The sequence below is a fragment of the Colossoma macropomum genome, unplaced genomic scaffold, assembly GCF_904425465.1.
Source record: "Colossoma macropomum unplaced genomic scaffold, Colossoma_macropomum, whole genome shotgun sequence".
Classification (NCBI taxonomy): Eukaryota; Metazoa; Chordata; class Actinopteri; order Characiformes; family Serrasalmidae; genus Colossoma; species Colossoma macropomum.
The window spans coordinates 190305-208454 of record NW_023496020.1 but is presented as its reverse complement, the minus strand read 5'-3'; the positions used below and the strand labels follow the sequence as shown (position 1 = coordinate 208454).

Here is an 18150-nt window from a genome sequence, read left to right as displayed (position 1 = left end):
AGTTAGCTAGCAGAGTAGTGATGTCAGCTGTTAGCCCTTAGTAGTTTCACAATATCTTGATATTGCGAAATATTTGGCCTTAAAAATATGTGGTTAAAGTGTTATAGTGTAATAGTGTAATATTCACATATTGTAGATTACTTAGTAAATGAATTACCTGTATAACAGAGTTGCTCTAGATTTAGCTATGCTATTTCCCATTTTGAAGGTGACAGCTAAGCTAGCAGCTAAAGCTAGAAGCCATATGACTAGTAGCAATCTGGATGTTTTGTGCTATTATTTAAAAACAAATATTCAAAATTTAACAGTGGTATAAAAATACAGCATACCAGTTCTATATTCAGTAAATCATCATTGACAATCTATTATTTCTATGTTTTTTTAAATTTTATCCCTTGCTAAATGGAGGTTTAAAGAGTACAGCCTCTACTAACCCATTTCTATACACTTATATTTATTAGTATTGTTGAAATCTGAGCACAGAAAATGCAGCCAGATGATAAACTGACAGTAACATTATATTTTCCTTATAACTGGATTCTGCCTTTACTATCAGGCTGGGCAGGTCAGCAGAAAACTAGCTAACAGGCTAACAGGCTAACAGGCTAACGCTACAATGACAAAAAAAGAGACTTTAAATTTAAGCCCTTAAATTAAGCAATACTTAAAAACGGAGACTTACAAAGTGAGGAATGTTGCTTACATGCCTGATGTCTATATTTAAACAAGAGCTGAGATTAAAATCCCAAATAGTGCTGAGTCCCACTAGCTTGATGCTAACATAGCTAGCTATCATGATGAACATACAAGGAGCATTACTGAAGCGTTGGTTTAAAAACAGATTTCTATGCAGCCTCACATGCTTTAACTCAATTAGTCTTATTTTTATATTTTTGTTTATATCATCTATTTTAGTTGTTGTTAGTTGATTTTTTTTGTCATTTGAAATAATGATAAAAATAATAAAATAAATTGTCATTTATTGTTCTTATTTCATTATTTTGACATTACTATTGTTTTATTATTGTGTTCTTCTTCATCCTTCTGTTCTTACCCGGTAGTTTTGTTTGTTTACTTTTATTACTACTTTTTATTACTAACATGTTTAATAGTTTTAATTGGTTGTCTTATTTGTCTTAACATTTCCTAAATGTTACTTTTATGTACTACTCATATTTTATTTTCTTTGCTTTATTCTTACTATCACAAATATATTTTTACTCTTTTTTTCTTTTCACTGTAAACAAGGGTCAATTCCAACACACACACACACACACACACACACACACACACACACACACACACACACTGGTGTCATTATTAGAGTCATGTATAATAGCTCTGTTAAATAAAGTACTTTAACTGACTCCAAGTTACTTATATTATAATTATCATTATTATTTTTATTGCTATTATATACAGTGATGTGCTGCTGAAGTCAAGCTAGCTAACACTACATTGGCTAATTCTAAAAATAGAATATTATGTTGATAAAACTAGTTTAAGGAACGCACACTGGGAGCAGGAATCAAATGGTTTGTTCACTGTGTATTAAACTTTACTCATTATGAACTGTATTAATAGATAACTGGATGTCTATTGTGTGAGAGTCACTTATAATCATATATTATTTGTAACAGGTGGGTTTAGATAATTCAGTAATTTGCAAAATTGGTGTTTAATGTGCAATATTAATACTAATAATGCAATTATCAGCGAGTAAAGCTGAATGCACCGTGAGTAAAGTATGTAGAAGAGCCTAAAGGGGAACCTTAATAAACCTCCAGTGTGTGTATCATGAAGTGGTTCTCCCTCAGGGTGAGGGAGTGAGAGCTGTTTGAGATCATTAATGAGACCAACCCTGCAGGAAAACCCCGGCACGTGACTCGCATGGCGAAGGAATGAGGTTTCTTTTTTCGAATTCTCCGTTCCACCTTAAATGGTGCAGCCACTATTTGGTGGAACGGAGGATTCGAAAATGAAACTAACTTTAGTCTCGTTTCCTTATTATTATTATTATTATTATTATTATTATACAATTTTTTCTTCTTTACTTTAAAGTTCTTCCGCTGAATTCCTCTCTAGTGATGACGTCACTCCAGCATGGCGGCGGTCACAGTGCAAAGTGACAACAACAACAAAAACAGGTAAAAGAGAAGCTCGTGCTTTCAGGACTTTTAAACACAAATCCGGAGCTCGCGTGGCTCGTTAAGGCTGGTCTCGCGCTCCGCGCTGTGATGAAGCGCGCGTGAGCAGTGAGGATGATGAGCAGCGCGGACTCGGAGCGGATGGACAGTCTGGAGGGCTGGGTGGCGGTCAGGAGCGACCTGTTCTCCGGTACGGAGTCTCTCCGGCTGGACTTCCTGGTACAGTGGAGCGATGTAGAGGGTCAGTTCGCGGTGACCTGCCGAAGCCGGAGCCCCAGAGGAGCCGCAGTGGCCGGTCAGCGGGGCTGGGCTGCCCTCCTGTCCGCCACAGACATCACACAGGCCCACAACACCCTGACCAGCACCGCACAGGAGCTCCAGCACTGCCTGCCCGACCTCAGCGCCTTCAGCCCGGCCAGGAACCTGCTGTGGGACCTGCTGTTCTCCAGCACCAGCAGCAGCAGCAGCAGGCCGGAGAACCAGCAGCAGGTAGAACTGTTCTCCTGTATCACAGTAATCTCCGCTCATCTGCTCTGCAACTGTATTATATCAGCTTACAGGAGCTTATATGATAATAATAACAATAATAATGATAAATAGAGGAACCTGTGGGAACTGTTGTTCAGCAGCAGGTAGAACTTACCACTGAAATAAACCCCATATCACAGTAATCTCCACTCATCTGTCCAATAACAGTATTATTTTAGCATATACCACACAATATAATACTACTACTACTACTACTACTAATAATAATGATTATAATAATAGTCGTTATAGAACCAGCTGCAGGTGGAACTGTTCTTCTGTATCACTGTACTCTCCACTCATTTGTTCAGTTACTGTATTATATCAGCCTCTATAATAATAATATGAATGCTACTAATAATAATAGGGTGAGGAACCTGTGGAACCTGCTGTTCACAAGGCTGGAGAACATACAACAGGTAGAACATACAGCAGGTAGTTATTTCAGTAGAATTATTATTATTATAATTATTATTATTATTAGGAGAGGAACCTGTGGAGTCAGCTTTTTACAAGGCTGGAGAACCAGCAGTAGTAGACCATACTGGACCATACATCATATCACAATACTTTACACTGTAAAATATTAATAATCATGATAATGTAATATCAGCACAACAGAATTCTGTACAATAACACATACTTTAATAGATAATCAGATATGCACTGATATGGAAATTATGGACTGATGGGACTGAATATAGCTATATTATCATCACAGAGTAATACAAGCTTTATTACTGCAGTAAAATACAATACTAAATAATGAAATTCAGATATTTCAGTGCAGTAAATCAGCCAGATATAAGCATCTATACAATAATGATATGATTTTTGTCATAATGATGTTTTTGTCATACATACTATACAATACAGTATTGTTAAACTATTAGCATTTATTGTAGTATCACTACAGGTGAGTATTATTATTGTTTTTATTATTGTTGCATCAAATTAACCATTCAGTGTTCATAAATGGTGCAAGTCTTCATGACCTTGTAAATCTTATTAATCTTATCCAAATGAAACACAGTTTTCAGCTGATAAGTTTCTTTCTTTATTGTAAAAAGGTTCGCTGTTGTTCAGCTTTTGGGATTATTATGGTCTGTACAGTGCAATAAGCTCAATATTGATCTGTAGTCTTGTGCATCTCTGACCGTTGCCAGCTGGATGTGGACAGGGTCTGCAGGCAGCTGGAGAAGTATTTCAGTGCAGCAGTGGAGCTCTGCGGCAGCAGGATCGTCCTGGACACTCTGTTCAGCCTGCAGGAGGAGGAAGAGGAGCAGTTCTATGAAGATCTGCAGGAGTTTAAGAGGAAGGCCATGGAGGAGCAGGTGCAGAGAGCCAACGGGAGAGTGAGGAGGGTGAGTGGTGGGTTAAAGGGGGTTGAGGGGTAAAGGGTGTGACCAGCAGGTTTGGGTTAAAAGTGAGAAACACAGTCAGGTTTAGTTAAAGAGCAAAAACAGGACCAATCAGGGTCAGCTTTCTGACCAATCAGAGACAGACTTCTTACCAATGAGGGTCAGCCTTCTGAGCAATCAGGGACAGCCTTCTGACCAGTTTGACCAAACTGCGCTGGATTAAATCTGCTAGACTAAACGCAATCTGTGTTGGACTAAAGCTGGTTTAGGCTGGAACTCAGGACTGTGTGCGCACGTGTGTGTTTGTGTGTTAGATTGTGCAGGGTCATCGCTCTGCCTCTGGACTCCAGCAGCTGATGAAGATCTATGAGGAAGAAGATGAAGCATATGATGATTTAGTTGCTGTGGCGACGCAGTTCTACCAGCACCTGCTGCAGCCGTTCAGACAGATGAGAGAGATCAGCACGCTGTACAGGATGGAGATCCAGGTGATCAGACACACTGATCAGATCATTTTACTGAGATCAAAGATTAGAACAAATACAGATGAATTGATAAACAGTTCGTTATGATTTAATGTGTGTTCATTTCTGTATCTCTCCTGGAAAGTAGTCCAGTGTTTATAGTTATCACCAATACCTCAATATCTATCTATCTATCTATCTATCTCCATATATATGTATGTATATATATATATGTATATATATACATATACACATACACACACACACACATACGTATATATATATATATATATATATATATATATATACACGTATGTATGTATGTATGTGTGTGTGTGTGTCTGTCTATATATATATGGTCGGCATGGTGGCGCAGTGGGTAGCGCTGTCGCCTCACAGCAAGAATGGCCTGGGTTCAATTCCCGGCTGGGCGACCAGGGTCGTTTCTGTGTGGAGTTTGCATGTTCTCCCCCGTGTCTGTGTGGGTTTCCTCCGGGTACTCTGGTTTCCTCCCACAGTCCAAAAACATGCAGTCAGGCTGATTGGACACGCTAAAATTGCCCCTAGGTGTGAGTGTGTGTGTGACTGTGTATGTCTGTCTGTCTGCCCTGGGATGGACTGGCAACCTGTCTAGGGTGTATCCTTCCGCCCAATGACAGCTGGGATAGGCTCCAGCACCCCACCGCGACCCAGAAGGATAAGTGGTTTGGATGATGTATGTATGTATGTATATATATATATATTCTGAACGTCTCCAGCCATCAAACAAATGTATTAAATTCCGTCAGCAGCACCTGATTTAATTTAATGATATTTTGACTATATAAAGAGCAGAAAATGGTTGAATGAGCATATTGAAAATAATAAATAAAATCAAATATAATAAATAATATCAAATTTTATGTTTGATAAAATATATAAATATAATGTGTGTGTGTGTGTGTAGAAGTGTGTACAGACGGAGGAGCTGGGTCCGAAGCGTGTGGCTGAGCTGGAGAAGGAGGCTGAAGAGTGGAGTAAACGCGGTCAGGAGGCTGAGCGCTCCATCCAGGACATCACAGTCTGCTACTTCAACGATACAGCGTCCAGTCTAGCAGGTTACAATAATATATAAAAATGATTAAAATTAGAACACAAATTACATATGATATATATCAATATATAGTGTATAGAATATAGTCATATGAGTATTGTTAATGGGAGTGACCCTGGTGTGTGTGTGTGTGTGTAGTGATGCTGAAGCAGATGGAGAGTGACCGTAAGCGGTTTGGGTCGGCTGCGTGGGCCGTTGTGACTCCCAGACTGGAGAAACTCAAACTGCTGTCGGCTAAAGAGTCTCTGCAGCACATGAGAGCCAGAGAGCTGTGTGTGACCCGCAGCAAACAGGACATCAGAGACAAGGTTGGGGGGGTAGGGGGTTGACCACTTGTATCTGAGATATACAGGCTTTACAGAGTGCCCACTTAAAAACAGAAACTCCACTTAATTGAGTGTGTGGGATGTAAACAGAGTGGTTTGGTATGAAATGGTTCAGATTTTTTTACAGTGGTGGTGACAAGAACCATGACTACAACACAGATAAAGACATTTTATTTACTATCCAAAACCACCAGTGAACCTACACGTGTCTTCTGAGTTTTATATGGAATGTTGGTGATGGGAAAATAGTGGAAATTCTGAAATAATAGGTTTTCTTTGGGGACTATTTTGCCTCACAGGCTGTGATGGCTGTTTTACTTTTATGTTGAAGAGCCTGAATGTGGGGTGAGTGGGTTTTCTGGAGTAGAGGGCTGTGTTTTTAGCTGTTAGCGCTGGAAAGGATGCGTCTTCTCGGCGTGTTTCATGCTGTTTTCAGCAGATTAAAGATAAAGCTGTGTTATGGAGCGAAACCTCGAGTTGTCTATGGCCTCTTTTCCAATGCAGGGCCTCACGGCTCTGAGCACGGAGAGGAACCGTTCCAGTGGCATTTCCACACGGACACAGTTTGACACGGAATGCTAAAAAACTGGGCTCAGTCCCTTTTTCCCGGCACGGTTAGCTAACCATACTCGGGGTCACGGAACCATTCAGTGAGATGTTGTAATGCAGTAGATATTTGCTGATTGGTTCTCCGTTTATGTCGCTATTGTGCCACCACATCCTGCTGTGTTATTTCACATCCTGAAAACAATTCAGTTTGTCCACATGAACGCCAAATAAATGAAAGCAGTGCACGATTTTAAATTCACCACTCAGTAAATGTCAATGTAACACCAATTTCTAAATGTTAAATGGCACTGCTAACCAGAAGAGAGTAACTGGTTAGCATTAGCGTAACTGACATGCTGCCAGCTCTGCTCACCACAGAACAGATTAAATTCTGACTATCAGAAGCTTTACTGACACAAATTTAGACCATAATGACCCACATCTGAGGAAACAAAGTCGAGCAGCTAATGTTAGAGGGACAGAAAGCCAAAATTAAACCTGTTCTCTGGTGTCTGGAGCTGCAGCCTCCTAGATAACTTAGCTTAGCTGAAGATTCACACCCCAGTGCAGGTTCGATTTGACTAGCTGCTCTGCTATCATATATATAGATAATAAAACTTATAACAGTGAGAGCAAAGTCACCTGTTTGGTGTTGGAGTGACAGAAAGCCGAATCTGGCCTGTTCTGCTTTAAGGTGCAGCCTGCTAGGCTAAGCTAACATGAGTGCACAGTGCCTCCCACTGCAGTACAGGCACGGTTCTAGCAACTGATGATTAAAACACCTGTTTAAAGACTAAAGATTCATATCTGAGAGCATAGATTTGAATGCCTGATACTGAAGTGATAGAAAGAAAAAAAAATAGAGTTGTTCTGTGATGCTTTGAGCTGGACCCTGCTTGGCAATTCTAAATGCTAGTGTAATTATCCAGCTACAGGTGAAGCCCACCACAATACAGGCTGTTTCAGTGACTGATGCTCAAATAACACCCGTTTAGAAGATAAAAAAAACTTGAGAGCAGCCGAGAGATACACTGGAGCTGGAGTGACAAACGGAATCAAACGTGTGCATGGCTATTAGCTTGTTAGTTTAGTTTTCTACAGTATTTCCTGGTTCTGATTTAGCGGTACAGCAGATTGAAAAAGAAACCGTTCGGCTTGACAGTGGAATAGAGGCCTAAGTTTCTTTTAAATCCCTGAACAGTACAGTATTCTGCAGTGTGCCTCTATTAATAGTAAAAACTATAAAAAAAACAGAATACCTGCCCAACGAACGAATGTATGAGTAGTAAAATATTCAGGTCCAGCCCTATATGAGTGTTTGGTTATTTCTGATTGGTCTGACTCATCTACAGGCAGTTCACAAGATTTGCGTTATTGGGTGAAATTTCCTCACTTTTAACAACTACAAGTGGTGTTATTGATAATATAGCCTGTAACTGAAATTATGGCTTAATTTGTAATTTGAAAGTCCTTCAAATGACAAGAGTTCCCTCAAATGGCAATGTCTGTATAAAATAATACATTTTTAGCCCTATTAATTTGTGTGTGTGTGTGTGTGCGCAGCTGGAAGGTGTGTGTGGGGGTGTGAGTGAGGTGCAGGTGTTGGAGCTGCAGTATTATGACGCTCAGCTGGAACTTTACGACTGCAAGTTAGAAATCCTGAAGAATGAAGAGCTGCTGCTGCTCGCACAGATACACACCATCCAGAGACAGATCAAAGGTTTATACACACACACACACACACACACACACACTAATACTGTACTACACACACACACACACACACACACACACACACACTAATACTGTACTACACACACTGATACTGTACTACACATACACACACAGACACACACACACTGATACTGTAGTACACGCAGACTGATATCATACTATGCACACACACTCACACTGTACTGACACACACACACACACACTTCTGGTTTAAATCACTAATTTAAAGTGTTTTCACTCCTCCATGTGGAGTGGAAGTGTAGAACTGCACCCTCTGCTGGTTGGACTCAAAACGTTGCTCTCCATTTAATTTTTTTTGTGAATGACATTTTATTGGATTTTACGTAGATTAGATTAGATTAGATGAAACTTTGTCACTGTGCAGAGTTCAGGTACAGAGCCAATGACGTGCAGTTTACAGATACAGTATTATACACATACAGATTTATTTACATATAAAGTGTTGTAATAAAGAGTCTGTCAGTCAGGAAGTCTAGAATCCAGTTGCAGAGAGATGTGCTGATACCAAGCTGGCTAAGCTTTAAGATCAGCTTGGAGGGGATCACTGTGTTAAATGCTGAACTGGTCAGTGAACAGCGTTCTGACAGTCCAGGTAGGTCAGTACATTGTGGAGCGCCGTAGAAATGGCGTCCTCCAACTGAACTGTTGCGGTGGTAGGCAAACTGGTGTGGGTCCAGTGTAACAGGCAGACAGGACTTCAAATGAGAAAGAACTAGTCTATCAAAGCACTTAGAGATGATGGAGGTGAGTGCTGAAGCAGTTGGATGCTTTGGCACTGGTACAATGGTGGCAGTCTTGAAGCTGGTTGGGACGACTGCCTGGGCCAGCGACAGATTACAAATGTCCATGAAGACCCTGGCTAGCTGCTTAGCACAGGCTCTAATCACATGGCCAGGTACTCCCATCAGGGATAGCTGCCTTTGTGCATTCACCTTGCTCAGAGTGTGAGAGACATCCGCGGTGGAGACTGAAAGTGGCTGCTCAGCAGGTGGTAAATCTGTTTTGGAGAAGACCACCTTATTTCCCCTGTAGAAGCAAGCATAGAAGTGGTCAAGCTCGTCAGGGAGTGAGGCACAGTTGGTAGGGGGCACAGTGCTGGGTGGTTTGAGATCAGTAATTGACTGTATGCCACATACGCCAGGGGTCAGAGGAGTTGAAGTGCTCTTCAATCCTCTGTGTGTAATATTGTGCTGATATTCAGGGTTAAAGGGTGAATTAGCAGTTCTACATTAACTCCAGCATTTAAGACCATTTATTGTTAAAACTTTGTTGTAATGATCAGCAGAGCTTCATTTTACTGCAAAGGAGGATTCATTTATTTTTACCTAAAAACTAATTCTGCTGTGAAGCCGCAACAGGGCAGTAAAAGAGCCACATGTTGCCGACCCCTGCTCCAGATGAACTGACGTCCAATATCTGACTCTGTCTATTCACAAACACATTATTCTCTGTTGAAATACCACGGCAGTTGTGGTAATCAGGCTCACTGTGAAGTAACTTCACCAAACGCCATTTATTCCCAGTGAACATAAAGCAGGAAGTAAACCACAGAGTGGTTATTTGTGGTGTTTTGCTGGGCAGCTGTGGCCGTTGGACTGAAGGCTCCACCATTCTGTAGTATATGATTTAGTGCTTGTTCTACTTTATTTAGGCTGTTCATTAATTTGTGGGATTTCTCTTCATGTATGCTTTGTCCTGCTCCCACCTGCAGGGGTTTGGTTATCCACCCTCTCAGCACACAGTACTGAAAATTAGTCCTGCACTGCAAGATATCTTGGGGGGGGGCGTCCAGTGGGAGGTCAGAGCTCTACTGTGCTGTATAGCCTGTGCAGCTGCTGCAGTTCACTGTTAACTTACATTTGAGCACAAACAGCAGGGGGCGCTCTGATCACTATATTATTGGAAAATAGTTCTTTGGTGCAAATACACAAATGTGTTCATATCTATATGTGTGTGTGTGTGGTAGAACTCAGTGAGGAGGTGGTGTATTACGATGCATGCGAGGATCCTGCAGAGCTGCAGTGCATTCAGACAGGCTCCGCCCACTCTGGCAGTAACCCCGCCCACTCTCACCTGCACCAGCAGCTCCAGCAGCTAGAGAGAAAAAGAGCTGCAATGTCAACACACAGAGCAAAAATAAGGAACAGAAAGGTACATACACACACACTACACACACACACACATCACACACACTACACGCACACACTACACACACACACAAACACATCGCACACACTACACACTCACACACACTACACACACAGTTGACTTAGCATGTGCTTGACACAGAGTGAACATAAACTACAATTCTTTTTTTGTAATTTGTGTCGACACCTGCCCTGAGAACTTCCTGATACATTTTTTTTGGTAAAAAAAATTTTAACCTTATGATTGTGATTGTGTTTCTGATTGTGATTGTGATTGTGTTTCTGATTGTGATTGTGATTGTGTAGGAGAGCTGTGTGAAGGCGTGGGAGCTCCAGCAGGGGGCGCTGCAGCAGAAAACCACTCAGCATCAACACCACCATGCAGTACACCTGGTGAGTCACCACAGCAACCTCAACCTGCCCGGCGCCCGCCGGCAACCAGCAGCTCTAACCGTGCGTGCGTGTGTGTGTGTATGCATGTGTAGAAGCGGGAGAAGAGGAGGGAGGAGGAGGAGAAAAAGAAGGAGTGGGTGGAGTTTGAGAGGGAGAAAACACTCAGCAGACTGCGCTCCTTCAGAGAGGTAATTACCCACAATCCACTCTGCTCTCACCTCCCCCCCTACACTTCAGCACCCACCGCGAATGTGTTATTTTTATCAAAGTCGCTCTCAGACTTACCGAAACCAGTTTCAGCCCTCAGCCTCACAGTGTACTTTATTCCTGTGTGTTTATATGCAGCTGTGTGTAAATAAATTCTTCACAGATTGTTTCTGTTTCTGCGATTTTCTTCTTTTATGCACAGCATGTTGTTAAATTGTCAGGTTTTCAGGAAACTCTGAGGATCATTGTCAGAATGCTGATGTGTGTTTTGGATTGTTGTGCTGTTGTTAGAACATCTTTTCAGCTGCAGCTTCTTGACCGACTGTCACATCTGCTTCCAGAATTTGTTGATATTTAGTGGAATCCATTTTGATTGGCTGCCACACAATCTCAAAGCATAACAGATCTGCCCCCCTGCTTGACAGTTAGCACGGTGTTCCTTTCATCAGATGCTGCTCTTTTTCTCCAATCATTCCTTTGTTGATTGTGGAGTTTCATTTTTATTTCATTAATTTCCAAAATGCTGGATCTAGATCTGGCTGATCTAGATAATGTTTTGCATTCTTCAGACATTGAGTTTGTTATGGAGTCGCAGATCAGTTCTCCAGCTAAACCTTCCTGCAGGTTTTTTTCCGTCATGTGGAGGTTTTGCTTAGCCTTTCTGTCGTAATGAGCAGTTCTGTCTGTGAGTTCCAGATCTTTCCTTGACTTCCACGGTTCCGTTTAACTGCCATTTCAGACAGTGTGAATTACAAGCTGGAAGCGCTTTGGTATCTTTATATCCTTTTCTTGCTCTGTAGGCATCCTCAAAAGCTGCTCTTTGGAGCTCATGGTTGAATGTTAAAAGGTTTGAAGAGTCAGAGAATTTATTACACTCTGGAATTCTCATCAGCTAATGACAGATCTTGACCTGCCTATCCAGTCCTAACGAGTCAGTTTAGGCCTTAATTTTGAGACTTTACAGCTGGACAGGTGTAACTTTTTAACAAACTTGTGAATGTTTTATTATTTTTTTATTTCAATGTATCATAAAGCAGCTGTGCATTAATATTTGTAGAACTTTATTTTTGCAGTAGTTTGCTGCAGAGGTTGTGTTTATTTCTTTTCACTTAAAAAAATCAACAACATATGTAATTTGGCCGGGGGTGCACAAACTTTTCCACAAACACTGTGGAAGAATCTTCAGCCCCTGAGCAAATATCTGGGAAGTCAGCGTGTTTTTGCCAGTAAAATACTATATAGTGCCCCAACCATTCAGCCTGCAGCACTTTAGCCCTGCTCATTCAGCCTACGGCAGTTGGGCCCCACCCATTCAACCTACAGCAGTTAGGCCCCGCCCATTCAGCCTACAGCAGTTTAGCCCCATCCATTCACTCTGAAGTCATGAGTGTTTCAGCCCAGACTCCTTTATGAATGAGGCACGATACAGGGCAGCCACTCAGAACAGAGCTCATTTACATATGTCAGTCTTAAAGGCACAATGGGGATAAAAGTAATAAATATTCATGTAGAATAATCATGTAGAAATTATGACTGTTTTTGGCACATAAAACCAGACAGATGTTAGAGGTTGACCTCAAGGAACAAAATAGAGAAAAATGTGAGATATGAGCCCTTTGAATATAAATATTGAATTATACACACGTGTATGTGTCTGTGTGTGTGTGTGTGTGTGTGTGTGTGTGTGTAGAAGAAGCTTGGGCAGTACGTGATGAAGACCCCTCGCTGCAAACCGAAGCCTCCTGACTCCGCTACAGATGATTCATTACAGCCAATGTCAATCATCTCTCTGGACCCTCCCACTGGTGATGTCTCTCAGAGCCCCGCCTCCAGGCCTAGAGGAAGGGGGCGGGGTCGGAAGCAGAGAGAAATCCCTGTACAAATTCTGTTACCCCCAGGACCAGGACCAGCTATGCCGGAACAGACACTTACCCCCCCGCTTCTGCCCCCACCCCCACCTCCTCCTCCTCCCCCTCCACCTCCTCCTCCCCTTCCCCTGCAGGCTCTGCCCCTGCTGCTGAGTGACAGAGAGGCTGCTTCATCTCCCAAAAACAAAAACACACTGCAGGAAAGCACAGGTGAGGCTCAACCCCCCCTCAACCGTTCAAGACAGAACGGTGGTAAAAATCAGTTTACATCACAGTAGTAAAAATCAGTTTATATCACAGTACAAACCAGTTATTCATTCAACTAAGTAACAACTGTAGAACAGACTCAGTTTTTATCACAATACCTACATTTAGAGTCAGTTATTCATTCAACCTAATGAGAAACTGTAGAACAGACTCAGTTTATATCACAATACCTACATTTAGAGTCAGTTATTCATTCGACCTAATGAGAAACTGTAGAACAGACTCAGTTTATATCACAATACCTACATTTAGAGCCAGTTATTCATTCGACCTAATGAGAAACTTTAGAACAGACTCACAATCACAATATTTATAGTTTATATCACAGTATGTACAGTGAGATCTTCTACACACACAATAAATGTAATCAGAAGTGAATAACTGACTGTAAATGTAGGGATTGTGATATAAACTGAGTTTAATGAGATTTTTATCAGCGTTTATTTAGGCAAAAACTCACACTGATTATTCATGACTGATTATTCTACACTCAGCGTTATATAAACAGCTTTTTTACACTTTCAGCTTTTCAAAGCAGCTTTGCATCATTTAAAACACTAATCAGTGTAACATTAAAAAACTACATTATAAGGAGGCAGGATACTGTATATACAAAAATAATAATAGAGTACGAAAGATTGAAATTAAGATGTAATAAAAGGGAATAACAGATTAATTGAACAAAATAAGTAAAGAAAAAACTAACGTACAAGTTCGTGAAACTAATTAAAAGCCAGACTAAAAATATAAAGATTGTTCTATAATTTGCTTATTGATTATTGATAACTAATTACAGGCTCGATGGACGCTGTCCTGGCCTCTCTGCAGAGGGGGCAGCTACGCCTGCGTAAGGTGACCCCCAACGCCCCCACCGTTTCCACAGAGACCAACTTCAGAGACAACCTGCTGTCAGCCATCCGTCAGGGTGTGACCTTAAAGAAAGCCCCGCCCCCTGTAGGCCCCACCCCCTGCAGAGACTCTGAACTGGAGCAGAGCATCAAAGCAGCAATGATGAGGATGAAGAGGGTCTCCAAGGAGACAGATGATGAAGATGATGATGATGAACATCGGGACGCTCAGTCGGGAGACTGGGACAGTTAAGAGAGTGTGTATAAACTCAGATACAGTTTTAATGCTGAATGTTAAAAACAATACTGGAGATCTGAATGTTGAAGATGCCTTAAACTGTGATTTGCATATTATAAAATATACTGTACTGTAATAACAATACAGACACGTTCACATACACTTGATTATCCGCAGTCTTGAACTGTATGTGAGCGGGATTAGTTAATCTAGAGGAGGTAGGGTAATATGATTTGATTGGCTGATTTACACTAGAAAAATGTGTCTGTGTAATTTACTCAGATTTACTGAAGATCAAAACATCAGCCTTCCGGTTAAAGGTGCAGTATACGATTATGGAGAAAGATTGTTTATATTTGAACTCAACAGCAAAACAAACACACCCCTCCCTTCAGCACTCCTTCAGAAGCTCCGCCTCCCTGAATTTGCTGCCAAGATAAACGAATCTGGGCTAGAAAACTTGTTTAGGTCTTCATGGCCATAAAGTTCTTTACTGTACAGACAGATACCGTGACATAACATTAGAGCAGACAGACAGACAGACAGATAGATCGATCAATTGATCGATTACTTTAGTCATCTATTACAGCAGCACAAATTCAGTAAAGAGCAAAACAAGTGCCATACACTATTGTACAGATACGTAAATAGAAGAAGTAAAGATAGATAATAAAATATACTAAAACAACCATAAAATATAATATGCAGTACAAAAATGAGTAAAATTGTATAAATATTATGCAGTGGTGCAGGTCACATCTGATGAATGAACCGAGTGACTAAACACTGTAATCAGTATCATATCATTGCTGTTGGGACATACCTTGTATCTCCATTATTGTTGTTTTTCAATTTTTTACATAATTTGAAAATACCAGTTGCCTTCTATGATGTATCAAAGTTTCATAATGAACAGACCAACAGAAACGTCCATAATTACTTGGGAAAAATTATTTATTCATTTACTTTTAAAATTAAGAGCATTAAAATTAAGAGCATTTTTCCTTTGTTTGTAAACCTCTTTGGAGAGATGAAGTTTTGTTCTGACAGCAGTGATGTGTTAGTCAATATGCATGGTATATAAACAAATGGCAGTGCATTATGCAATATGTAAAGATGTCTAAACAAAATGGCCATGCATAGTAATGAGTAGAGAGATATATTTTCCAGTGTTCAGTGCAGCTAACGTTATTTAGGTGGGTTAGCAAACTGTCGCTACAATTGCTCCTGCAAACAGGACAAAACAATACTGACCTGTTGCTTCAGTGAAACAGCAAAAATAAGTTAATGTTGCCCAGAATCAGAGCAGCCTCCTCATCCATTTTCATGTCTTTCAGTTCTCAATGAATCTAAAGTCACTTTCTTATTCTCCAGCTTCTTGTTCAAATTTTCCTGTTCCACCTTAAATGATACAGCAGTTACATTCCCTCGTCTGATCTAAGAACTTCTTTCTCAGTCTTGGTTCTTCAGATCTTCTCCTCTTTGGCTGTTTCTCTCCTTCTTGATGATGCATGGAGCTCAGCACGTATCCTCTCCCCTTCCCCCTGTCCTGAGTAGGAGCGCCCCCTGCTTCTGATTGGCTGGAATAGTGTTGGTCCAAGACACTTTGTGTTTCCTATTTACAGATCCAGGGCTGTGGACCAACACCGCATTCATTCCAGCAAATGCAGATTGGAGAGCTAGCAGACTGTGAGGAGACGTTCACTAATTTTGATAAAGTATACTGGACTGAAACCGTTTACTGCACCTTTAACGTCAGATAGAGCAGCATGAGGCTAGTAAAGTGAGCTCAGCTCAACAAACAGCCCGGCAGGACAGGATTGATGTTTTAAACGTTTTTTTTTTTTTTTCCTTCTAATTAATCCATCAGTGGAAACGTTGTAGATTACAGCAGTGCTGTTTGAACTGGAGGATAAATGAACTGTGCCAAACGTCACCGTAGCCGTTAGCCACATCTCCCCCTCACCGAAAGACCACTGCAGGCTTTAAAAGTTTGTGGATAAAACACAAAAGTACAAAGTCCACTCTAAAACGAGCAAGGTCTTTACTGCGTTCAGATTAGCTTAAAGCTAAGATCTTTTATTATTTTTAGCAGTTGCGGTGACCAACTGTCAACACCCCCCAACTTCCTGCTTCCTGATTAAAACTAAACATTCATAATGGATTAATTGACAGGTCTCTTCAGTGAGCAGTGAGATCACAGCACCTCTGCAGATCAGACTAACAGTCAGAGCTGTATGGAATAAACACAGTCAGTTTTTGGGTAAATCTATCTCTGAATCTAAATCTGCTCTAACACTGATATTATTTTCTGTTTTGGGTTTAATATATTGCAGATGGCTGTTTACTGTTATTGTTTTCCTCAGTAGCGCTTAATAAAGTGCCTGCACTTTGTATTTGTGTGTGTGTGTGTGTCTTTTACATCTCTATAACACACACACACACACATCAAGCCTGTTGCTGTATTTTATTAAAAGAATTCAGGAAGTCTTCCGTTCAGAGAGCTCAGCGGCAGCTCAGTGAGACTAAATCATCAGCGTTCGTCACTCAGCTCAGAGTTTCAGGACTTAAAACAACACAGTTACAGTGTTGTGAGTGAAGAGTGTTTTAAAATTGTAACAGGACTGATATGCTTTAGCTCAGAGTAACTCAGTAAACACAGCGCTGTCACTGTCATCCTGCTTGTCTCTGATTTTCACTCTTTCTGTTACTTTATTCTGTTTATTGGAGAATCAGAATCATTAAAGATGCTGAACATGTGAGTGTGTTTGATACATGTTCTTGCACACAAACGCACACACACACACAAATAGTTTGGTTACAAACATCAGAAATTTTAAAGAATATTATTCATAGACGACTACAAAGTAAAGACGTAGCTGAACTAATCTGATCCGTCTGAAGTTTATTAATCACAGCAAGTTTTAATTCAGAATTTCAGTTCAAATTTAACACACTAAACACAAACCCTCTAATAAAACAAACACACTAATACACACACACCCCTGTATCAGCACACTGTAGTGTGTGTGTGTGTTCTGCAGAAAGTCTCTGTGCTTCACAGGATTCTGACAAGTGTGTTACTATGGAAACAGGCTGGTAGCCCACAGTGAAATCTCCACAATCCACCTAACCACACTACACACACACACACTGAAGAGTGTGTGTAAAAGCCTGATACCAGTTCAAACTCTTTTAATGTTAAAAACATTAATATAATTTCATATTTATTCAGAGTTCCTTACAGTCTTTATAGTCTTTACAGTCTTTATAGTGTTTATAGTGTTACTATTTCTCTTTTATGTCATTTTATCCTGTGTTTTATAATCTGTTAAGCTGTAACCCTGATTTAAAAAGTGCTGTACAAACAGTTATTATTGTCATTGTTATTATTATTATTATTATTATTATTATTATAGCAGGGCTGACAAGTTTGGGACTTTCTCTCTCTCTCTCTCTCACACACACACACATACACACACCAACTGCTCAATCAATACTGTGTGTGTGGTTGTGTGTGTGTGTGTGTGTGTGGGATGAAGTTGCCAAGGCAACATGTCCTCTTACCATCCACAGCAGCAGCAGCGCAGCAGCCATCAGCACAGGGGGGGGTTTTAACACCCACACACACACACACACACACACAGCTCACACTTCACCTTACACACACACTTTGTATGAGGATGAAGTCACTATAGCACAAAACTCCACATTATAACCTCATTAACAACTAATAACAAAATAATAAGAACCACTTACCATTATTATAATTTTATTAGAATTACTATCTCAGAACTTGTGCATTAGTTTTATAGCAGATGTTAAATAATTCATATCAGATGTTGAGTAATGATTTTAGGGTCAGTAACTGGAGCTCCGGTTCAGGCTGTGTGTTACTGTGTGTTAGTGTGTGTGAGGAGTCTCTGATCACGCTGTGGGAATAAAACCTGCTCACCGTA

General features: G+C 40.7%; 1 protein-coding gene across 2 annotated transcripts; it reads left to right on the top strand.

Annotated features, from left to right (window-relative positions):
• The first annotated feature begins 1885 nt into the window (after positions 1–1885).
• Positions 1886–16953, top strand: LOC118803995 (WASP homolog-associated protein with actin, membranes and microtubules). 2 transcript variants are annotated; one of them, XM_036564580.1, is made up of 11 exons: positions 1886–2636; positions 3842–4039; positions 4351–4524; positions 5450–5597; positions 5732–5901; positions 8032–8188; positions 10190–10374; positions 10677–10763; positions 10856–10951; positions 12661–13048; positions 13902–16953. In XM_036564580.1, exons 1-11 carry the CDS (start codon positions 2262–2264, stop codon positions 14204–14206), a joined length of 2283 nt encoding a protein of 760 aa, XP_036420473.1. In that variant the 5' UTR covers positions 1886–2261; the 3' UTR covers positions 14207–16953. The 2 variants fall into 2 exon arrangements, with proteins under 2 accessions (XP_036420473.1, XP_036420472.1); XM_036564579.1 differs by having other exon boundaries at positions 5447–5597.
• The last annotated feature ends 1197 nt before the right edge of the window (positions 16954–18150 follow it).

Coding starts and splice junctions, on each gene's coding strand:
- LOC118803995 (XM_036564579.1), top strand. CDS start 2,262: ATGATGAGCAGCGCGGACTCGGAGCGGATGGACAGTCTGGAGGGCTGG. Junction 4,525..5,446: donor TGTACAGGATGGAGATCCAG/GTGATCAGACAC, acceptor GTGTGTGTGTAG/AAGTGTGTACAGACGGAGGA. Junction 5,598..5,731: donor TACAGCGTCCAGTCTAGCAG/GTTACAATAATA, acceptor GTGTGTGTGTAG/TGATGCTGAAGCAGATGGAG.